The sequence below is a fragment of the Musca domestica genome, unplaced genomic scaffold, assembly GCF_030504385.1.
Source record: "Musca domestica strain aabys unplaced genomic scaffold, Musca_domestica.polishedcontigs.V.1.1 26, whole genome shotgun sequence".
Lineage (NCBI taxonomy): Eukaryota > Metazoa > Arthropoda > Insecta > Diptera > Muscidae > Musca > Musca domestica.
Window position 1 is genome coordinate 6,288,903 of NW_026712283.1, and position 24,340 is coordinate 6,313,242.

The window sequence follows — 24,340 nt, forward strand, 5'->3', positions numbered from 1 at the left end:
GTTTGCGTGTCCAAGGCTTCAATACACTCTCCAGAATATTTTCCGGATAATATTCGGTATTTATTCTGATGCCACTGTCAATTAATACTAGCGGAGAGAGACCATCGGCTATTATGGCGGCCCACACCATCACCATGGCCGGCACTTGAGTTCGGGTGGCCAACCGAAAGTGCACATTTTCAACTGACCTCTTTGGCAAGATAACACGGTCATTTTTTTGTTTACAACTACTGGACAAGGAATATTTTCTCACCAATTTCTCACAAGTAAAGCAACTCTTCAGCTCTTTTGAGTCTATTTTCTTTCTGTTCCGGTGTAAGTTCTTTTACTTTTTGGAATTTTAGTATCTTTACCCCGAGCTCATTTTTCTATATTTGTCGAATGGAATATTGCGATATATTCAGCTCACGAGCCATTTTTCGGGTTTCGATCAAGTCGCTTATTCTTTTCGACCCCTTTCTGCTGATGTTGCTGTTTTCTCCCGTCCACTTCCTTGACGTCGGGCTACGCTACCAGTATCACGGTAACGAGCGATGGTACGAGACACAAAAGATTTATTCACATTTAAATGCTGGAGTTCTGTAACGACAGCCACTTGTGGGTTTCCAGCCAAATATAAAAAAATTGGAACTTGAAAAAAATATTTTGAAAAAAAACCTTCGTTCGTTTTCTGTTTGTCCTTGAAAAAATTATTTTGAAAAAATCCAAGTTTGTTGGTCCTTGAAAAAATTATTTTGAAAAAATCCAAGTTTGTTGGTCCTTGAAAATTTTTTTTTGAAAAAATCCACGTTTGTTGGTCCTTTAACAATAACCGTTTGTTGTTCCTTGAAAAATATTTTGGAAAAAAAACCCACGTTTGTTGGTAATCGTTTGTTGTTCCTTCAAAAAATGTTGGAAACGCTTATTGGTCCTTATGTTTATTTAAAAATAATAAATATATATAAATATTTAAAAAAGATATAAATATTAAAAAAAATCGACGTTTCTTGGTTCTTCAAATAATATTCTTTAAAAAAATCGACGTTTCTTGGTTCTTTAAATAATTTTCTTTAAAAATCCACGTTTCTTGGTTCTTGAAATATTTTTTTAATCCACGTTTATTGGTCCTTGAAATAATATTCTTTAAAAAAATTCAGGTTCCTTGATCTTTGATATAATATTCTTTAAAAAATCGACATTTCTTGGTCCTGGAAATAATATTCTTTAAAAATCCACTCTTTTTGCCAATGCACCTTCTGTTGGTCCTTCAAAAAAATATTTGGAAAAAAATCCACGTTTGCTGGTACTTGACCATATATTTTTTTTAAAATCCACGTTTTTTGGTCCTAAAAAATCCACGTTTGTCGGTCCTTAAAAAAATCCACGTTTGTTGGTCCTTGAAAAAAATCCAGGCTTGTTGGTCCTTGAAAAAATCCACTTTTGTTGGTCTGTTGGTCCTGGAAAAAAGCCACGTTTGTTGGTCCTTGAAATAATATTCTTTAGAAAGTCCCCTTTTTTTGGTCATTAAAATAATGTTCCTTAAAAAAACCGAGTTTTTTGGTCCTTGAAATAATATTTTTTAAAAATTCCAAGTTTCTTGGTCCTTGAAATAATATTCTTTAAAAAATCCAAATTTCTTGGTCCTTGAAATAATATTCTTTAAAAAAAATCAAGATTCCAGGTCCTTGAAATAATATTCTTTGATAAAATTCACGTTCCTTGAACCTTGAAATAATATTCTTTAAAAAAGTCTGGAAATAATATTCTTTAAAAAATTCTTACTTCTTGCTATTTGCTATCTCTGACCTACATTTTTATTTCTCTTTACAGTTTTACACACATCAGCGAGTTTAGCGTTAAATGAAAGTTGGGATCCGGATGTCAGGTAAAGTATGAATTCATTTGGTGTTACCAAAGTCATAATAACCCTTTCTCTCTTCCTACCCACAGAGACGACATGGAAATGATGTTAAATAAAATAGTTCCCGAAGGATTACCCTATAGGCATTCATGTGAAGGTCCTGATGATATGGTAAGTCGCTACCCCCCATTTGTTATATACATACATTAACAATTCGTTTTCGCTCATTCCAGCCTGCCCATGTGAAAGCCTGCTTTCTCGGCAGTTCATTGACAATCCCCATAACGGATGGTAAATTATCCCTTGGCACTTGGCAGGGTGTTTGGCTATGCGAGCATCGTGATCAGGCCGGTTCACGAAAATTGGTGATAACATTAAGCGGGTGTCCGAGAGAAACGGCACGCAGTCCCCTATCACCGGTGTCACCAATTGCCTCCACATCCAGTTAGGGAAGGCCTCGCTCCACCCGTGATAGTCGGTAATCGCGGGGGAGCGACAATAATGAACGCATTTCGTCGTCGTCGTCGTCAAGGAAATTAATTTTGAATAGAAATTTAGCTAATACCAATTTAAATACAACTAATAAAATGATGATGAACAGGCGTGGCCTGCCGCAGCAGCAGCATAGCGCCGCCGTCGCAGCCACCACCAACACAGCATCATCAGTCTCGGATGCAGCCACAACTCCAACAACTAGCGCATTATTAAATGAGAGTAGACAATTGTTGTTAAAGCAGCAATTAAAATTACAATTAAATTTAAATGTTAGTGAAATGATGGATAATTTAAGACGTAGCGTTGATAATGATTACAACAACAAACAGCAAAAGCAACAGCAACAACAACAGTACGATGGTGATCTGAATTGGAATCGGAATCTGAGTTTAACTCGTGTCCAAGAAGAGGAACAGCAGCAGCACGATAGCAATATCATTGTGTCTAGAAGAAGGGGTACTACCATGGTGGCTGCCGACAGGGAGGTGATGGTGACAACAACCAGCAAAGCCTACAATGCCACAGCCAACAATGCCAAAGCCCGCAATGCCCGCCATGCCAACATAAATGCCATGCATGCCGCCGCCGAGGAGCAGGGAAACGAGAATGGACAAAATAAATTAGATACCGTCACAACAGTGCCTCAATTACAACAAAAATTTAATAAATTTAATATAATAGCCGATGAAATAACAACAACAGCAACAACTACGGATGCCGCTGCAGTGACAACAAGCATTGGCGCCGCAGTGACATTAGCGACAACATCCTTTGCATCGGCCACCGTTGCCGGTGTAACTGTTACCACTCTCATGACCTCGACGTCATTGTCGTTATCATCATCAGCCGCAGCCGCTGGAACAACAACAACCACAACAACAACAGCAACAGCAGCAACAACGTATACATCATTAACACAAAAACAACCATTGAATACGGCATTAGCTAAATTTAATCGAATTATTGACAATACAGTGCCGGTAATAAATAATTATCAACAGCCGTCGCCATTACAGGTTGCTGATTCCATTACCAAATCACAGCAGCAACATCCCCAGGAACAACAGCATATTGTAGGGATGCCCATATTAAGTGATAGTTTAAAACGTAGATTGGCCTCACATCATTATACCGACCTCGTTGTAAATAATTCAAAAATTAATTTCTCATACGAAGATAGAAGAACCAATGTGGAAGCAACCACTACCACCGCCGCCACCTTCACAACCACTACTACATCCCAACCACAGTCATTATCTAGAACGACAACAGCAACAACAACAACAGCCACAACCACAGATTCATCTTCATTAATATCTTTGGAAAGCATTACCACCATGCCCAAAAAGGTATCAATGGAAGATGAGTATGATGAGGATGGTGCCAGTAGTGATTGGAAACGAAATGATGTTCATTATTTGTTGAAACAATTAAATAGTTTTAGTGATATTGAAGAAATAGAAATTGTTGATATGAAGCAAAAACAGCGTCAGCAACAACAAAAGCTTATTATTAGAGAACAAGAGCACCAGCTGCAGCAGCATCTGCATCTGCCAAATGCTGTTGTTCAACCGCTGACTCAGAGTCAAACGGAAATTGCCGCCTCCGCGCACTTGCTGGAGGCGAAAAACCTAACTGTGGCCTTGCCACCCACACCACCTGAACAATATGTTACTAATGCTTCCTCAAACATAATAGCCCAATCCCATAGTTATGCCTACACGACCACAACACCAAGTATTTCCTCCTCCTCCACCTATCACACGCATCCTCCCGTTTCCAGTTTACCTCAATATATTTCTAGTTATTCAGCACATATTTCGGAGCTTACACAACACTCTGGCAGCGGAATAGTCGCTGATTCTGAGCATGAGCTTGAACAGCAGCAACGGCACGATGCAGCAGCAGCAGCAGTTACTCACATGGAAAGCAAGCAACATTCCACATCTCCCCTAGTAGATTCACCCACAGCCACTTCACTTGTGATATACTCACCATCGTCACAATCGCACAAAGGCATACGCCGTTATGCCTCCCTAAATCAGCAACAGTCACCGGATGAAGATGAGGACAGTCATCTGCATCATCACTATCATCAACGCCAGCATCAATGCTTTCATCCACAACATCACCACCACCATCATACACACCATCACCCGTTTACACATACTAGCGCCCGCCTAACACACGAGCATTATTCCGAAGGATCCATACTGGACTCTGCTGTGGCAGCACGAGCTGCAGCAGCCTGTGATCCGCTGGCCTTACAACAATTTGTGGATGATTATATATTTCAATCCTGCCATTATTTGGAAACAAATAATTTTGCCGCCAACTATTGCACTGCCATGGTCGAGTCCTCGTCACACGAGTTTCGGCCGTCAACCACCACCACCACACGCACCTCCAATGAGGAGTACGACGATGAGGAGTGTTACGTTGAGGATCATTCATCGGCCCATTCGTTTGAGCTGCATGAATGTGAGCCGCCCACAGTGATATGCAAGGCCCCGGCACCGCTGGCCGCCGACAACACATTACTGGCTCAACCCCAACCGATGCGCTCCTCAATGCGTCACTTGGCACCGATAACATCAATGCCCACAGCACCACAAGCCACACCACCACAATATACAATGGAGACACGTTTATGTAGCAGCGGTGTACAGACTGATTTAACGGCTTCATCTTTAGCGCAAAGTTTTAGCCTTAGTTCATCGACATCATCGTCATCATCAACGGAACAACGTAAACGTAAACAGCCAATATTCAAGTGTTGCTACACACCCCTGGATCGGTGGCGGGAAAAACGACAACAGCAACAACAAATCGAATTAAAGAAACGCACAAAAACTGTTGTCGCCGAACACCAACAGTTGACTGCTCACACCAATGCCAGCCATGATAGTAAGGCTGCTGCCACCACCTCCACTACCACCATCACAACTCGGTCGTGTTTGAAAAACACCAAAGTTAGTGTAATGGCGGTAAGCGGTGGCGGTAGTAGTATGGCCGGTGTTTCCGGTTCCTCTGGTATTCATAATGCAACCACAACCACCACCACCACCACAACATTATCATCCGCCGCAGCCATAGTTGTCCATTCACAGCATCATTCTTTACCAACAAAAAATGCACCTTATGCAGTTTGACAAATGCCTTTGAAGCAACATGTTTTTTGGTTTTTGGAAAAATGTTGCTTGCTTTCTAGCCATTTATATATATACTCTTACCTTAAACTAACAAACAACAACAACAACAACAAAAATACTAAACGATACAAAAACAACAAACACTATATAGTTTTCCTTTTTGTAAAAATATAAAAAAAAAATGGAAATTTTTGCCGCCCACTTAAATACAAAAAAAAATTAAACAACAAAAAAAATATTGAAAAAATTACAAAAAAAGAAAACACACAATGAATGAACAAAAAAAAGTAAAACAAAAAGAAAATATTTAAAAAGCCGCCGCTGTCTTATTTTTGTAAATCTATTTTTTCTCTTTTGCGATATCAACAATTTTTTGCTATTTCCTAAACAAACGAAAACAACAACAACAACAAAAACATAAATTAATAATAACAACAAAAATACTAATTTTGTATAACCTCTTTACACACAAAACCAAAACCAAAAAAAAAGTAAACAAAAAACTCCAAATCCTCCCTTCCTCCCCCTCCTCCATCAAAACACACAATTAAACAAAATCTAATTTTGAAAAGAAAAAAAATCAAAATTAAATTTTCCTTACATGCATAACGTACACTCATTATATACATATAAATATCAATCAAATTCACCACGCTAAGCAATATCTGGTATATTTCTTCTAACAAAATATCACAGTCATCTTTCTTCCTAAAAATGATTTTTCTTTTATTTTTGTTTTTTGAAATCTACACAGCTCCTTACAACTATTCACCCAATAATAAACAAATATATATATATATATATATATCTTTAATAACAATAACATTAAAACTATTTCAAGGACAAAAATAAAATTCACAAAACATATTTCTTCTTTCGCAACAAACACACCCACACATCTATCTCCATTAATAAAGCAGAAGTTTGTTATAAACAAAAAATGGTTTATTAAAAATACATGATTATATTATTATAAAAAATATAATTAATATTAATAATTGCTGAGCAAAGACCTCTTTTCTTAAAAAAATAAATAAAACAAACAACTATTGTAAAATATCAAATGTGTAAAGCTCCTTATGGTTTTCTTTAATTTTTCTATATAAAATATATTATTTACTAATACACATTGTTATTTCTCCTTATATATATTATACTTTTTTATATTATGCTGAAGTTTCAAAATGTTTTGTTTATAAATATTATTCCATGGGTATTTTTTGGTTTCTTTTATATAAATATTTTTTTTAATTAATCTCTTTACTATTATTATGGGCTTAATTTTTTGTGAATTAATAAATATATTGTTTATTTCCTTGATTTAAAAACATAAATTGTTTTTCTTTTTATCTTCAAAGTAATTTTGATTTTCAATATTGTGGAATACGTTACATATAGTGAGATAAAAAAGCTGCAACAAAGTCAAAAGCCATAATTTTTACATTTTTTATAGCCTACAACACTATGTGTTGGGGGTATTATAAGTTTGATTGGGCCAAAAATTATGTAACACCTCGAAATATTGGTTTCCCTGATAGGAAAATATATATGGATCTTCCTATCTTGCTGAGCAGAGTCGATCTAGCTATGTATGTCCGTCCGTCTGTACATGTTAACTTATAATCACTCTACAGGTCGCAATTATGGCCCGATCTTCACGAAATTTAGAATGGAGATTGGGCTAGAGTCAGAATAGAAGCCTATTGCTATCGCATAATATTAAGGGGTTGAAATGGACCAAAAATTGAAAAATTTCCTTATTTTGCAGTTGGTCTACAGATCGGAATTATAGACTAATCGACGCGGAAGTTAGTATCGGGTTAGAGCTTAGGGCTGGACAGAAGCCTTCCAATTAGGATGGTCATAGGGTAATATTTAGTGGGTGAAATAGACCATAACATTTGTCTTAAATAAAAGTCAAACTTTCCATTAAACCGCGAATATTTTTAATAGACAAACAGGTCAATTCTGACCGTTACGTACATGCCAATAGTAAATATATCGGATAATTATGGCGAAATGTATTCAATGTGTATATACAAAATGAGGAGATGTTAGCTAGAATGGTTATATCTCAAGAATCGCTGGACCGATTTTGAAAAATTTTGTCAATTCAGAATGCCCTCTTGGCATAAAAGTATAAAATCTAAACAAAGGGCTAGGCCTATTGTTTTCAAAGATCTCCGCAATATTTTTAGGGGTTGAAATGGACCAACAACTAAAAATGTTCCTGGTTTTGCAACCGTTATAAAGGTCATAAATAGAAACCAATGGACACGAAATCACATAGATGAGTCTAAATTTGGAGAAACAGGCCTCTTGCTTTTGAAGATGATCGCAAATGTTTAGGGGTTCAAATGAACCAAAAATAGAAAAAATCGTGATCACACAATCGAAGCCATTCGACACGTCTGAGAAGAGCGTTAAGGACAGGGAAGGTTTCTAGCATTTTGATGACCATTGGATTGTATTTAGCTGTAAAATGAACCACAACATAACAGCACGACGGAGTGCGTAAATATTGGTCAAATGCCCCCGGTCAAAATGCTAAGGGTAATATCTGAGCAGTGCACCGTGAAATAATTTCAAAAGTGAAACCTTCCGAAATGTATTTGTACATAAGAGGGCTTATAATATGTTGTAGTGTTGTAGGGTATCACATGATCGGCCCAGCACGACTATAGCCTTTGCTTGCTTGTTTTTTTTTTTCAATTTTATTGAATGAAAGCAAAAAATGTCGGAAATGGGATCAAATTTTAGAATAAGTTTAGATTTGTTCGAATTGTTCATCTTCGGCACCAATTATGACCTTCAAACGGACAATGAAACCGTCACACGCTGCCCGAATTTTGCTCTGCGTTATTTTGGCTCATTCCGTGCAAAGCTCTTGCTTGAGGTGATCAACACTTTGGTATCACTAAAGTGACAACCTTGCTCTCCAAAATACTCCAGACACAATAGTCCAACAGATTGGTATCCGCAGATTTCAGTGGCCATTGTGCGCTGGAAATGAAGCGAGGAACCTCATTCTGTAACCATTCTTGGGTGGCGCGTGCTGAATCCTGTTGGAATGTCCAAGGTCTGCGGCCACAATGTTTGCGTGCCCAAGGCTTTAATACACCCTCCAGAATATTTTCGCTATAATATTCTGATGCCACGGTCGATCAATACGATTAATATTTTGTTTGTTTACAAACTGCTGGACAACGAATGTTTTTGTCATCGGAGAAAACCAAATTCCGCAGTTCACCACTTTCGGCTAAGCAAAGCAATTCTTTAGCTCTTTTGAGTCTATTTTCTTTCTGTTGCGTTGAAACTTCTTGCCATTTCAATGGCTTTACCCCGAGCTCATTTTTCAATATTTGCCGAATGGAATATTGCGATTTATTCAGCTCACACGCCATTTTTCGGCCACTGCGACGCGGGTCTCGATAAAGTCGCTTCTTTACTTTTCGAACAATTTCTGCTGATGTTGCTGTTTTCTTCCGTCCACTTCCTATATAATATGTATAATATTCATACACATTTAAATGTTGGAGTGCTCTAACGATAGCCACTTGTGATTTTCCAGCAAAATATTTAAAGAAATCACACTGTCACGCTTGAATTCCATCACGAATAACTTTTTTTGTGGAAAATTCTCACCAAAATGCTTTTGTACGCTTGTAAGCAATATAATGAGCTGTCACTGGAATAATTTTAACAGCTGTCGGACGAGTGGCTTAAAAATGCCAGCAGTCTGAAATTGGTTGCAGTTTTTTCATCTCACCCTTTATAGCCGCAATAGCCATAAATCAGAGGGTATACATACTAAGTGTTATTGATAAACATGGCAAGTCAGGAGAATCCAACTCATTCCAAAGCCGTAAAAAGTACAGTGTTATTGAAATAAATGCCTGCCATTGTATGTTAAGACCACCAGAACCATGGTTATACGGCTGAATATAAAATGAGGCGTTATTCCTTATCGAAATAACTTTCTTCTCTGAAATTCCTTTTTACACCCTGACTTGTATGGCCGAAGAAGCCACATGTCATTCGATTTTGTACTTTAAATTTGCTGAATCTTTTGAAAATTAGAAGAGTTACCAAATATGACCCAAAACTGAAATGATGTAATCATTTTTATGGAATTCTACGATTTTTGTGATCGTCTCATAGAATAAAAAACAATCCTTAATTTATAACATGTAATATCCTGCACCAAACCTTAATGAATGAACTGTTATATATGTTTTGAAAACGGACAAGATTACGTTGTGGTATACTTTTTCAGTTTAAAGTATTATGAAATATTCAATATTCAATATCACACATTCTTATTCATAGCACGGATGTTTCTACCAAGTTTGGACGAAAACAGATACTTCCTTCGAGACTTTTTATGCGCACTAGTGTGTCATTTTAATATTTCTGATTATTTCTTCGAAGAAGATCCAAGGGGTGTTGGGAATTTTTTCCCTACCTAGGTTTCCTTAAAACTACACAGCGAACTATAAACCAATCATTATGAAAACCACATTATAACTAAATTATGTAAAACACACACACACACACTCGCCCATACATGCATCACCCAACCAACCGACACATATGCATTGCAAAAAGTAATAATAATAATAAATAAACTCTGTTTAGAATAAAACTCTAAGAGCCTAATAAGAATAAAAAAACAAAAATTTATATAAATAAAATATGAAAGAAAAAGATAAACTTATAACGAAATTGAAAAAATAAGTAACATTTTTAATATTAAAAAAAAAATAAAAGAAAACAAAAATAAACGGAAGAAAATAATTTTTAGAAAAACAAAACTAGCAATAAATGAAATTAAGACAACAACAAAAACCTATAAATATTAACAAAAAAAAAATTATATAAAAAAATTGCTGCAATTATGACAAAAAAAAAGAAAATAAAAAAATAAATAATTTGTTAAAACAAGGCATATGATTATGACGCTACAAGAAAAACCGAAAAATGAAGAAATTTATTTTTTAAGTATAATGATAATAATTACAGAAAAACAAAATATTTAACATAATTTAAATTCTAATAAAAAAATATAAAATCTTACAAAAAATAATATTGGCATGTAATAATGTTTGGGCTGGAAATGTTCCAGGTCTTGAAGAAAAATTCTACGAGATTTTTTCCATTTGAATATTTTTGTTAAAAAAAATAAAAATATCGTACCAAAAAATATTTTTTTATTTTTTTTTTCGTTGATTTTTGATTTTGACCGATTTTTCTCTTACCTCCTAACTTTTTAAAAATGTTTTGAAAAAAAACTTTAGCAATTTTATAAATTACTTTTTATACCCTACAACACTTTGTGTTGGGAGTATTATAAGTTTGATTAGGCCAACAATTATGTAACACCTCGAAATATTGGTTTCCCACATAGGAAAGTAAATATGAATCTTCATATCGAGCTATGTATGTCGGTCTGTCCATGTTAATTTGTAATCACTCTACAGGTCGCAACTATGTCCCGATCTTCACGAAATTTAGAATGGCGGTGGGGCTAGAGCCAGAATAGAAGCCTATTGCTGTTGGAGATTATCGCATAATATTTAGATGTTGAAATGAACCAACAACTAAAAATGTTCCTGATTTTGTAGAAATCAAAGGACACGAAATGTCGGCAAAGGGTAGAATGCACCTCTAGGCGATATCCGAAATACACAAAAGTCGAACTTTCGCTTAATTTTCCTGATCACACAATTGAAACCAATCGACACCGAATTTTGCCTGAGAAGAGAGTTAAGGACAGCGAAGAAGTCTAGCATTTTGGATGACATTTAGCTGTAAAATGGACCGCAACAACTAACAGCATGACGGAGTCCGTAAATATTAGGCAAGTTTTCCTTGTCAAAATGCAAAGGGTAATATCTGGCAGTGCTCCGTGACATAATTTCAAAAGCGAAATTTTCCATAGTGGATTTGGACATAAGGGGACTTTTAACATATTGTAGTGTTGTAGAGTATCACATGGTCGGCCCGCACGACTATAGCCTTTGCCTACTTGTTTCTGCTGATTTCGTTGACGAATATAGCCAAATATCGTAGACAAGCAAATCATATATATGAGTCTAAATTTGAAGCTAAGCTAAGCGAAATCTTCCAAAATGGATTTGGACATAAGGAGGCTTCTAACATATTGTAGTGTTGTAGGGTATCACATGGTCCGCCCCGCACGACTATAGCCTTTGCTTACTTGTTTTTATTTTCCATTGAAGATTGATTTTACTTTTCATTCTCCAACTCCTTAAACTTGATTGAGAAAATAATTTTTTTTAATTTAACTTTTATGTTTTAATTTTAAATTATTTGTTCTACAGTATTTTGTAAATAATCAAATCTTTAAAATGATAATTTTTATTTTCTATATTTTGAGTATTAATATATTATATATACAATTCTTAGAAATGACAAAAATTCGTATTATTTATTTTCTTCCTCGAACGTTCCAGTCCCTACATTAGAACAAAGAAGAAGAAACAATGATCCACAAAAAGAATGCATAATTATTTAAGACGAAAAAAACTTTATTAGAGAGCTTGTATAGTAAGTTTAAATAACTAAATAAATAATATTATTAGACAAAATGCTAAAATAATTTATAAGCTAATTTATTAAATAATAATAATAATAAAAAAAAACAAAAAACCAACAACAAAACTATGCATAAATAAATCCAAAACAAAACAACACTAGAGTAATAGATGATAATAAATACGAATGCTAAATAAAACAAAAGAACAAAAAAAAACTAAATAAAAATAATTTTTATTATTATTAATACCGAAAAAAACCCAACTAAAATTGTAAACAGAAAAGGCAAATACCATAACTTACATAAAAAATAAAATATCAATAAAAAAACACAAAATCGCAAACAAATAAAAAATCTCCCAAAAAGAAAACAAACAAGCGACAGCAACCTATTATTGATAAATGAATGACAACAACCAAAAGAAAAACAAACACAAAACGAACAATTTATATTAAATATAAAATAAAACAAAATAATAATAAATACATTGCAATTGTTACATATTATCCCGCAATACAAAAAAACAACAACAACAACATACATACATATAATATAAAAAGGCAATAATACTGTGTTTCTGAAAATATTTTGTTTCTGCGGTGGGATCTACATGGGTTTGAATAATCGTTGTTGATATAACGTATCTCCATAGAACTTCTTAGTGAAGTAAGAGATGGTAGAAAGTTTTACTAGTCTTCAAAGAACTTATCCTTTTATGCGAGAGATCGGGTCGGTCGGGTTTATACATTAGACTTCATTATCCACCTAAAACACGGTCTAGAGGTTCAGATCCTCTATTGCACACACCAATATTATTGGCATAAAGTTCAAGTTGCTACAAAAGTTGTTAATATTCAGAATATAAAAGAACTTCTACCTTATTCATATTTTTTTGAAATCGGAGATCAATGACCTGTAGTATGTGTATGTGGCTTCCGGATATTTTTGTACTTAACGAGGCAACATTAGGATTTTTTCACATATTTTAGTTCTGCATCTTATACGGCCTGTGCATATCCAAATGGTGAAAATGTGCCACCAAATTGCTTTTAATTGGGAATACTGCTTCGAAGACGCGGTAAATTAGTTCTTTTCGAATTTTCTAAAAATACATCCGATCAAACTTTAGGTGCATAATAGGATAGGACAAACTGTTCTGCATTATCGATGATCCTAGGAAGATCAATATCTCTATATAGCTTCATTTAGTTTTATATCTCGTCAAGGACCACCCGCAAGGGTCCGGCTGGTTTGACCGACATTGAAACTGTGGAACATCCGAGATTTAATAAGTGACAATATTCTCTATCTGTCATCGCGAGGTTTGAGTCCCAGAGCTGTCCATATCTTGCTCTCTAACTGTAAAGGAAAGTCATCCCAGGTACCTATTAGAATTCTTCCCTGTTTCAGCCATCAATTTCCTAAATAAGATTCCAGAGTAGCTGACTATATCTTATCATGCATTTTCCTTTTCTAAGGACGTAACTTCCACTTTCTCTCTCTTTCTTTTTGTTCGAGAAACACCTACTGCCGTAGAAAAATTATTTAACAATATAGATGACTCTCCTTGAAAAGGAAGATGACACTCCAGTGGTGTCAATACGCTGTTTCTAACCAGTAAAGGAAAAGTCATCCCAGACACGAACAAGAATTATCTCTGGTTTTGCTTTCTATATCCTCAAATAGGATCCAAAAGACCTCACTATTTCTTAACGTTCTCTTCTTTGCTTATTTCAGTGTTAGGACTTCAGTCTCTCCCGACATTTCGGTCTGGGTGGTTGAGTTTCTACTCCTAGCAGAAGAACCACATTATCTCTCTATATCTGTCCATAAAGCTTCTACTGCCGTAAAAAGGGTTTGATGAATTTGATCGAAATTGAAACTGTGGAATATCAGGGTTTAAAGAAGTTAGAATACCCTCTTTCTATCATACCCAGATATAAATTAGAATGCTCCCCTGGTTCAGCCTCATATCATCTCAATAGGATACAAGAGGAGTGACTTTGTGTTTTTAATCTTCCCTATGCTATTTTCAGTGTTAGGACACCTGACCCTCTCGAAACTTAGGTCTGGGTAGTTGAATTCCTTCTCATAGCAGAAGAAATATAACAATGGTCATTTTTCATGCTTATATCCCTTTATATCAGCACCAATCGAAGGTTCTATTCACTATGTGATTTTAATTGTATCAATCTCCAGATCTCACAGAGTCGGTGAAGGGGAAAATACTGACCATAGAACAGGCCCCGTACTAGATCAAGGGTTTGATATCTAAGTCGTATAGAATACATACCGCATATCTGCAGCAACGATGAGCACGAGCTAATTTAGTTAAGGACCGATACCTGCGTCTGGTTAATTTGGCGCGCCAAATATAGCCTTGTCGGCCTTTTGTATTCAGTTTTCCACAATTTCTGGATAAGCAATAGTTGTAGAAACTATAGGGGCTTTATTCAACGGGTGCCATCACCCGAGCCTTGCTTGAGCTGATAGGTAAATAAAATTATCCTTGATACAGCACAAATGACTATCGCCAATTTTCTCATTTATATGGAATGGCGAAAGTGAAAGAAATGCCGTCGATGCAATACTTGTTTCGGTGTTATAAACAAATCCATTATAATCATCATATGGTGGATAGGCAACCTTCGTCAAGGCATGCATAGAAACACCTTAGGGAGCTGCCTCGACAAACACGAGTAGTTTTGGCACAATCGAGATTCTCAACTCATATTGGGCTCTAATTGAAAACAGTGAGCAGATACCTGGCCAGCATATGGAATAGGCCCACATAACACTCTGTACCTTTTTAACTGCCCAGCTAAACGTACTCACATAACCCCTCTCTCCCTATCCTTTTTGAATTTGGAGTTAGGAGCCAAAGCCAGGTTATAGAAAATTAGTACGAACGCAGCAGTATGTGCTGCCACCAACAATTTCCCTCATCGAAAAAACGTACGACTATAAAAGATGCCTAATAAGATGCCAAATTCTTTGAGGTTCCACAGATGTGCTTTCACAGTCTTTGGCAGCAAGGTGTGTTTTGAAACTTTTCTCCCACATTTGAGGGCGAAATCTAACATCATGTCTGTCTGTGTAGCGCTTTTGGTAACACTCCAATCTCCAGCTATAATTTTTCACACTCCTTGGTAGACTTTTAAGCCTTTTCAGAGGACTTCTTCAATAGACCATGTCTAGGATCTCTATGACGACTCACTAAATCCTACAGACTGGATGAAAATTCACAAAGCAATGAATCAAGCTTTCTACAACGACAAGCAGGCAGCAGGACTTAAGAATCTGATATTATGGGATGAAAACTAATTATATTTTTATTCAAGTAACTTCTGTGACTTTGTCTCTAAAAGGAACCACAATCCATTTTGACACACCCAATTAAATGATTTTGAGTTTGCCACCTCCTTCCTAGTATTTTTGCATCTCTTCCCCTAAAAGAGGCCACCCACTTTTTGGGATTTTTTATGCATTAATTTTTTGCCACTTCCTTTACTAGGCATTATATTTGAGCCTTTATCTTCAATTACCTTATTTTAATAAAAACTATTTAATTTTGTTTGCCAATAAAGAAATTTCTTATTTCCATTTTATCCCACCACAAAAATGGAAAGTTATCTTTAGCACAGTGTTATTGTGTGGAAATTATCATAAAGACAATTCTAAACTGATTTAATAATAAAAACGAAAAATTAAAGTCATCACCTTCCTTCCTCTTAAACACTGCATAAATGCATTAAATTTTAACATCGCCCCCTCTCCATCTCCTCCACCTCCCAGAATATTTCCTTCATTAAAAATAACAAAAATAAAATCAGTTATATATAACCGATGCCGAAGCTACCATCACCATTTGCAGAAATTCAAAGAAAAAAAACAAAATATAGATAAATTAAAACAAAATCATTTAACTAAAATAAAAATAAATGAAAAAAAAAACATTGTTAAGTTTGTACTAAAAATAAAATTAATAAAAAAAATCTCACAATACATTATGCATAAATAAACCAAAACAAACAAATAAAGAATCAATAAAAACCCAAAAAACAAATAATTTGTTTAAATTAAATTTTATTAATTAAACTCATATAGAACAGATATGGAAGAAGAAGACGCAAGAAACTTGTTACAGCATTATCATCATTAACAAAAATCGAAAAGAAAAAATAATAATAATTAACACAAAATAACATCATTTTTATTACAAAAAAAAAAATAATAACTTAAAGAAAACAAAAATATAAATCACGCTTTTGTTTTTTTATTATTTAACTCACTGTTTATAAGCTTGATGTAGGAACATTTGGATAAAGGATTTAATTTTTTATTTACTTGGATTAATTTTGGGTACAAATAATAGTTTCAGGAAAGAAATTCAAAGTATTCTAACGCTGGGATTGCTCTTTAGTGATATTCCTAATTATTGGTTATTATATTGATTTTTTTTTCGGGAAAAAAATAATGTTTAAAATTTGATTCTCCTGGCTCATTAATATTTTTCTAATATAAATATCAAATCAACCTACAAATTCCTTTGGAAAAATTTTCAAATCTTCTATAACTTGCCATTTTATTTTTCGTTTTCATAATTTTCAACACAATATCATCACAAATTCCAACATTATACCACACCATTGTCCCATGCATTCACATAACTTTCATAAAATAACACAACAAGAACAAAAAACACTCGAAAATAAATTTATATACGACATTAGATACTATCACATTGCGACACACACGAACACAAACACATTTTTTCTACACACTCTTGTCAATTTTGTTATAAACAAATTTATTATTATTCTTAAACAAACCAGAAACCAAAAACTATATGAAAAAAGAAATTATCTTTTTATCAGCAGCAAGCAACAACAAACAACCCGAAGAAGGTGAAAACGAAAACCAATACCTTAACAAACCTATTTCCCCTTTTACCAAAAAACCAAACTAAAACAAAACAAAAAAAATGAACAAATCTCACAATTTTCTTATAAAACAACCCCGAAAAGAAAACCTAACAAAAAACTATTCCCAAAAATTTACTACAAAGAAAACCAAACCCAACACCACAACAACAACAAAAACCCAAATGAGAAAAAAACGTTACCAAATAAACCAAGAAAAAAAATAAATAAAATAAATAATGATGATGATATTTCATATGAAGAAATAAAATAATAACAAGACGAAAAACACAATAAAAATTTAAAAATATTACAAAAAAAATATTAAAAATTTAGCATGGTGTTTTATTTTTAGATAACTAGAAATGCCGAAGTATCCAGGGGTATTATGGCTTTTCGAAACGCTTTTCAACAACCAGTTCTCTCTATAAGCCGATCCCGCCATCCCAAACAGATACTTTTAGACATTTTTTTAACTTTATAGAGCTTTCAATAATTAAATATTCCATGCTGGAATCTATACCCTTTTTATTTGGTTCTATTTTACCTTTGAGGTCCTTCTAAAAAATCCGCAGCACCTATTTTAGAGCTTTCAATAATTAAATATTCCATGTTGGTATCTATACTCTTTTCCCCTTTTAAGTTAATTTAAAAAAAATGCAATCCATATAAAGGGTGAGATGAAAAAAATGCAACCAACTTCAGACTGCTGTCATTTCTAAGCCACTCGTCCGACAACTGTTAAAATTACTCCAGCGACAGCTCATTATATTGTTTACAAGCGTACAAAAGCATTTTGGTGAGAATTTTCCAAAAAAAAATAAAAAAAATTTCGTGATGAAATTCAAGCGTAATAGTGTGATTTCTGGAAAACCAGAAGTTGCTATCGTTAGAGCACTCCAGCATTTAAATGTGAATATATCTTTTGTGTCTCGTACCATCGCTCGTTACCGTGATACTGCTAGCGTAGCCCGACGTCAACGAAGTGGACGGAAGAAAATAGCAACATCAGCAGAAATGGTTTGAAAAGTAAAGAAGCGACTTCATCGCAGTGGCCGAAAAATGGCTCGAGAGCTGAACATATCGCAATATTCCATTCGACAAATATTGAAAAATGAGCTCGGGGTAAAGCCATTGAAATTCCAAAAAGTGCAACAGAAAGAAAATAGACTCAAAAGAGCTAAAGAGTTGCTTCGCTTGGCCGAAAGGGGTGAACTGCCGAATTTGTTTTTCTCCGATGAGTCCAGCAGTTTGGTCGTATTTTCTTACCAAAGAGGTTAGCTGAAAATGTGCACCCTCGGTTGGCCACAAGAACTCAAGCGCCGGCCATGGTGATGGTGTGGGCCGCCATAACAACCGATGGTCGCTCTCCGCTCGTATTAATCGACCGTTTCATCAAAATAAATGCCGAATATTATTGCGAAAATATTCTGGAGGGTGTATTAAAGCCTTGGGCACGCTAACATCTTGGCCGCAGACCTTGGACATTCCAGCAGGACTCAACACCATCACACTCAGCACTCGCCACCCAAGAATGGTTACAAAATGAGGTTCCTCGCTTCATTTCCAGTGCACAATGGCCACCAAAATCTCTGGATACCAAGGTTGGCACTAAAAAATACCAAAGTGTCGATCACCTCAAACAAGCGCTTCGCCGGGAATGGGCCAAAATAACGCTGAGCAGCATTCCGGCAGCGTGTGATGGTTTCATTGGCCGTTTGAAGGCAATAATTCGTGCCAAAGGTGACCAATTCGTACAAATCTTAACTTATTCTAAAATTTGATGCTATTTCGGACATTTTCTGCTTTCATTCAATAAAATTAAAAAAAATGTAAAAATTATGGCGTTTGACTTTGTTGCAGTTTTTTTTATCTCACACTGTGTACTACGTTCCACCACAGAAGCTACAAATATAGAATTCTAAACAAATCCTTTAGAAAATGTGACTTAATTCGTAAAAACTTTTAATATGAGACATTAACGTTTAATAGGTGCTATAATAAAACGTAGACCTAAATAGATAACAGTTTGTCACAAGAGGTCACTCTAAATACTAAAATAATATCATCACATCACCTTATTTACAGTAGCAATTTTGAATATTTGTTGACAACTAGTAAGGCACTTACCTCTTTTAAATCCTGTAAAGAAAAAGAAAAACAAGAACATTCAGTTGGAATGATTTCTATTTATAATTACAAGTGCTTACCTTTCTTTCACAATTTAAAAAATTGAATGCTTATGATGATACATTAAACTACAGATGGTTTCCTTATCCAATCGAACACGAAATATGAAATCATTCTTTCAACTACCTTCTCATTTAATATTCTTGTCCGAATTTATTTAATTTTATGTTGGATTTTTTTTTTCGTTTTTCCAGCGACACCAAAAAGAATCCAAATTGCAAAGGTTTCAGTTCTAATGAGAGTCATTGTTTATACTCTTGAAATAGTTAACTGTTTATTTTTTTTCTTTTTGAACACATTTATGCATTTTCACGAACAGAAGTCCAAACATTAACCGATTAGAACTATAGGCTTTAAGATCATAATCCATACTTTTGCAAGGCTTTTAATTTTTTGTGTTGAAGATTGTTGAGGTGTTATTAATGTTCTTTTAAAGTTTAAACTTAAATTCAATTTTGGTAGAATTTTAATCTTATGATACTGTATATCGAATCCAATTGGATTCAGATTCAATTTCTTCGTGGATTTTAAATAACAAGATGACACCTTTTCACCGAAGCCTTTGTCATGCACAAGGTAATTGATCTTGAAATATAGTGACTGGAATTCACATCATAGTTTTTACTGGCTGTTTGTCGGTTTCAATCATTGTAGCCTTAACTCTAAAGCAAAAGAGAAACAAAATTAGTTCTTCATGAGAACTAAAAAAATAAGATTAGATTAATGAACTTACCTTCTTTGATTTTCACCCAGATTTGATCAGTTTGAAATTGCCTATTTTTTGTCTCCACTTTTTTTAGAGACATCCGTGTAAGTCTAATACCAAGCGACATCGAACGAACCGGCGAAAACACGAAATAAATGCGACAACACCGAAATAACCGAACATAAAATAGACACAAATACATTTTTTCGACCCGACCGTAAAGTTCGCGAATGTTTTGAGATTTGTGAACGTTTTGTTTGTTTTTTTTTTTTTTCTTATTATATGCTTTTGAGATGGCTCCAATATTTGTTGTTTTTGCAAAAGTTCAACCATGAATTCTATGTTGATCGATCCAATTGGATTCTGATTAATTTTTGCGTGGACTTTAAAAGATGACTAGACACCTATATTCCCCGCAGGCTTTTTCATGCACTAGGAGATAGCTCTTGAAAGATAATGACTGGAATTCACATCATTGTTTGTATTTATCAGGAGTGTTTAATGGCCGTTTGTTGGTTTCAACCATTGTAGTCCTGCTCCTAAATCAAAGCAGAAACCAAATTAGTTCTTCATGCAAACCGAACAAATAAGGTTAGTCTAATGAACTTACCTTCCTCTTTGATTTTCATCCAGATTTGATCAGTTTCTCCACATCATATTGCATATTTTTAGTCTAATAGTATAATACGAAGCAACGCGACACCACGAAAATAACCGAACACAAAACACGACACGACCATAAAGGAATATCTCGAAATATCCAATTGGATTCGGATTCATCTTATTCATGGACTTTAAACGATGACTTGCCACCAATCCACTGGAGCCTTTTTTATGGACAAGGAAATTGCGATTTATTTCATATTTATTAGAGACTGTTACTGATTATTTGTTGGTTTCAACCATTGTAGTCCAGCTCCTAAAGCAAATAAGAAACAAAATTAGTTTTTCAATTCAACTGGACAAATTTAGGTTAGGTGTATAAAATTACCTTCTTACTTGGTTTTTGTCTAAATTTGATCACTTTTACTGCTGCACTTTTCCAGGGACCCGTATGCGACATTCAACGACAGAGAAATAAACGCGACACGACGGAAATAACCTAACTCAAAATAGGCGCACATTTAATACTTCGACACAACCGTGAAGGAATTTCAATTTGAAAACGTTTTTGCAGAGATTAAGCTTAGAACTTTTTATGAGCAACATCAGTTAGTTTGCTGCCATAAGTTAACGTATTTCTTCTGTATAAGAACGCCTTTTCTTTCACCTACTCGTTTTCTTAACCGAGTCCACATGAATTTGTAGGATTTTTTGGCCATTATATTGTGATATTCAATCCACAACCCATTGTGGCTAATTGCAGTTCATTCATAGTCAATCCGTTTTCTTTTTTTCTTCTTTACAACTGATTTTTTTGTGCCTTCTCCGGTAAATATAAAAATTCACTTCATTTCTTAATCGACCGTTTCCGTTTTTTCACATTTAAACCCGCCAAAATTTCACAATCAACTAACGAACAGAAGCCAACATCAGCTGTTTTCATTTCCAATTGCCATACATTTGCGTTACCGCCGCTACTAATCGATAATAACAATTCACAATAGTGAACAAAATTGGCGCCGTCGTTAATTTTGACCGGCTTTGTGACAAATATGTTGTTGGTTTTCTTCGTGTCTCTTTCGTAAACAGAAGATACGGCCACTAAAATATGTAAACAAAATAAGCTTAGTGTCTAGCTGGCCATTTAGTTTTTTTAAACGTCGATAGGTCAGGCACGGCATTTCTGTGAAATGTATTGTCCAATTATCATTAGAGCTTTCTTATAATATGTTTACATTAGAGTATTTGCCGATTTAACCTCCTCGGTTGAAACTTCGATGTTATTTTGGGTAAAAATGGCTGCATGTGCAGTTTTGACTAAATCGGCTAATCTGTACAAGGGTTATCGGAAAGACTGATGGAACACATAGTTATATCGACGAAACCATTATTTCTATGGGACACACCATCGCTCTCAGCACGCGCCTCCAAGAATGGTTACAAAATGAGGTTCCTGGCTTCATTTCCAGCGCCCAATGGCCACCAAAATCTCCGGATATCAATCCATTCGGCTATTATGTCTGGAGTATTTTGGAAATCAAGGTTGGCACTAAAAAATAACAAGGTGTCTCACCTCAAGTAAGCTCTTCGCCGGGAATGGGTCAAAATACCGCAGAGTAACATTCGGGCAGAGTGTGACGGTTTCATTGATCGTTTGAAGCCCATAATTCGTGCCAAAGGTGACCAATTCGAATAAATCTAAACTTATTCTAAAATTTGATGCTATTTCCGCAATTTTTTGCTTTCATTCAACTTCAAACAACACAAATTTTAAGATTTCCTCTTTCTCCCTTTTTGGCTAATAAATTTAATTTTCTAATCAATTTTTAATCCATATATAAAAATTTTGAAAAAATCCCGCTTCTGAAAATATGCCATATAGGAGAATTTTCCGAAAATATTGGTTAATGAATAGGCAGATTCCACAAATTTAACTACTCACCTATTTCTTCTTCATTTTATTTCCACCTGCACCTTTTTTTTACATGGAATGATCAGTCACTGCCAAAACATTTTCGAAAAATACAATACAAAAAATAATTTACTTTTATTTAAATAGTATATAAGTTATTCATTCCACTTTTTAAGAGTTCACATAATTAGGAAATAATTTCGACATCCGTTCCGGCTGGAATAATTTATTGACTTTCGTCTCATATCAAATCGATTATTGTATAGTTCGTGTAACAGAATCAAAAGCTTCATTTTTATGATCGCTGACATTGGGTCTTGCTTCATAACTGCATATAGTTACACCATGATGATGCGCCTCACTAAATTCACCACGAAGGCCTATGGAAAAAATATATTGAATTATTTTTTCATATTAGAAATAAATATAAAACTTACCAATATAATAGATTTTTGTATTATCATCACCAAAATTGGAAGGGAAATGTATGGATAGGTGGTGTACTGAGGAAAATGTTACAACTCTGTAAGAAAAAGATATCAAGTTTGAATTATAGCAAGTTCATAAAATGTCCAAAGGAATCCCATTTCTGCAACTTCAAAATTCAATAGATTTTCAAGGAGCCTTGCAAAATTAAGATAAGGATGCGACTTTTTCACCATTGTTTTTTTTTTAATTCAAATTTCGAAATAGTTCGAAATAACATAAACACATGATTCAAATACTTCTTTTGCATTAAACATTTTGCTGGGTACTTACTTTGGGGAATACTCAACTTCACCCCGGCAATCTCGTGTCAATTCGAATTCCTGATCCGCTTTAGCTTGGGCATCATCAAATGTCATTTTTTCACGATTTTTGAAACTAGAATAGATAGAACAGAAGAAATATAAATACTCTATTTATCAAACTCATATTAAATGGCAACACAAGTATTAAAGTTTTATAACAATAGATTGCAAAACAATTGATCGTCCTTACTTACAGCCTCATCTTATTGGGATGTGAATCATCATTGGCTCCAGCCACAATAATACCCTTCAGCTTAATGTTGCCGGTAAAGGGTATGTTGAACAGCAGCTCCTCATCACAATCACTTTTGACAAACTACAAATATTAAAAAAATATTTCTATTATTTTTGAATACAAAATTCAAAATTGCAATTGCTATGTTTACCTTTGTCACATCCAACCGTTCCTCGTAGGGTTTGAAAACTTTTTTGCCATCACCATCACTCTCCTCATTTAAGCATTCCAAATTTTCCATATCAATTTTTTGATATAGACTATATTCGATACCCATTTCAAGGGCATGATCGACATCGGTGGCTTCGTGGCCACATCCATGGCCGTGGTTATGAGAATGACCGGACATTTTGAGTTGTTTTGAGTCTTTCCAGAAAGAACAAGTTCAATTGAACTATTCACCTAAAGAGTCTGTAAGAACTAGTTCTTGTTGTTTCACTCATTTGGTATATTTCTGCCAGGCATGGATACTTTTCATTAGATTACTTTTAAGGTTATGGAAAGAGGATATTTGAACCGAATATATTTATACCGTATCTGCAGGAATATAAATGTATATATGTTTATTAAAGCTTATAAAAGTACTTCTCTAACTGTTGGTCACATTTCTTATGAAATCAATATGGACCCATTATCGGATTTTACAAAATATATGTTAAATTATTGCGTCAATATGTTTCCCGAATTCAGTAATATGAGTCGAATGATACTTTTTTAAGTAGCCGGCTTCTGCCTTGACTACAGTATGGCCAACGCCGGCTACGCATACCAAAGTGTTTCTAAATTTTATAATTTAATAGTTACCGGATGGTTCTTGAGATATCTTCCTGTGGGGCTAGGCTAGCTACGCGAACTTAAGGGTGCAAGTACATAAAAGGCTTGAAGTCAAGGCTAGGCATATTAATGTCAAGTTATAATGGATAACGACGACAGGA

At 34.7% G+C, this 24,340-nt stretch overlaps 3 protein-coding genes and 2 long non-coding RNA genes across 5 annotated transcripts in view; 3 read left to right on the plus strand and 2 right to left on the minus strand.

Moving 5' to 3' along the window:
- Positions 1-2,289, plus strand: part of LOC101900655 (UPF0047 protein YjbQ) — a 46,637-nt gene extending 44,348 nt beyond the window's left edge. The window contains exons 2-4 of the mRNA XM_011292700.3: positions 1,810-1,864; positions 1,930-2,011; positions 2,074-2,289. Coding sequence (XP_011291002.1) covers positions 1,810-1,864; positions 1,930-2,011; positions 2,074-2,289 — 353 coding nt within the window. The remainder of the gene's footprint in view (positions 1-1,809; positions 1,865-1,929; positions 2,012-2,073) is intronic.
- A 138-nt stretch (positions 2,290-2,427) lies between these two features.
- Positions 2,428-6,455, plus strand: LOC105261445 (serine-rich adhesin for platelets). Its single transcript, XM_020035471.2, has one exon. The coding sequence runs from the start codon at positions 2,428-2,430 to the stop codon at positions 5,485-5,487; it is 3,060 nt and encodes a 1,019-aa protein (XP_019891030.2). The 3' UTR covers positions 5,488-6,455.
- Positions 6,456-6,890: 435 nt separating this feature from the next.
- Positions 6,891-16,653, plus strand: LOC131803045 (uncharacterized). The gene is made up of 2 exons (XR_009342457.1): positions 6,891-11,008; positions 11,068-16,653. It is a non-coding gene; the product is annotated as an uncharacterized LOC131803045 (long non-coding RNA).
- Positions 16,654-19,384: 2,731 nt separating this feature from the next.
- LOC131803052 (uncharacterized) lies at positions 19,385-20,766 on the minus strand. Its single transcript, XR_009342462.1, has 3 exons — positions 20,475-20,766; positions 19,892-20,403; positions 19,385-19,820 (listed from the first exon to the last, which is right to left on the minus strand). It is a non-coding gene; the product is annotated as an uncharacterized LOC131803052 (long non-coding RNA).
- A 1,724-nt stretch (positions 20,767-22,490) lies between these two features.
- On the minus strand, positions 22,491-23,803 carry LOC101900834 (PITH domain-containing protein GA19395). Its single transcript, XM_005179805.4, has 5 exons — positions 23,557-23,803; positions 23,365-23,486; positions 23,139-23,243; positions 22,817-22,902; positions 22,491-22,759 (listed from the first exon to the last, which is right to left on the minus strand). The coding sequence occupies exons 1-5, from the start codon at positions 23,752-23,754 to the stop codon at positions 22,635-22,637; spliced, it is 636 nt and encodes a 211-aa protein (XP_005179862.1). The 5' UTR covers positions 23,755-23,803; the 3' UTR covers positions 22,491-22,634.
- Between the last annotated feature and the right edge of the window lie 537 nt (positions 23,804-24,340).

Bases quoted from the DNA above. Each gene is read 5' to 3' on its own strand.
- LOC105261445 (XM_020035471.2), top strand. From the start codon at position 2,428: ATGATGATGAACAGGCGTGGCCTGCCGCAGCAGCAGCATAGCGCCGCC.
- LOC101900834 (XM_005179805.4), bottom strand. From the start codon at position 23,754: ATGTCCGGTCATTCTCATAACCACGGCCATGGATGTGGCCACGAAGCC. The intron at 23,487-23,556 runs GTAAACATAGCA...TAATATTTGTAG, and splicing joins AACGGTTGGATGTGACAAAG to TTTGTCAAAAGTGATTGTGA. The intron at 22,903-23,138 runs GTAAGTACCCAG...TTTTTCTTACAG, and splicing joins GAAGTTGAGTATTCCCCAAA to AGTTGTAACATTTTCCTCAG.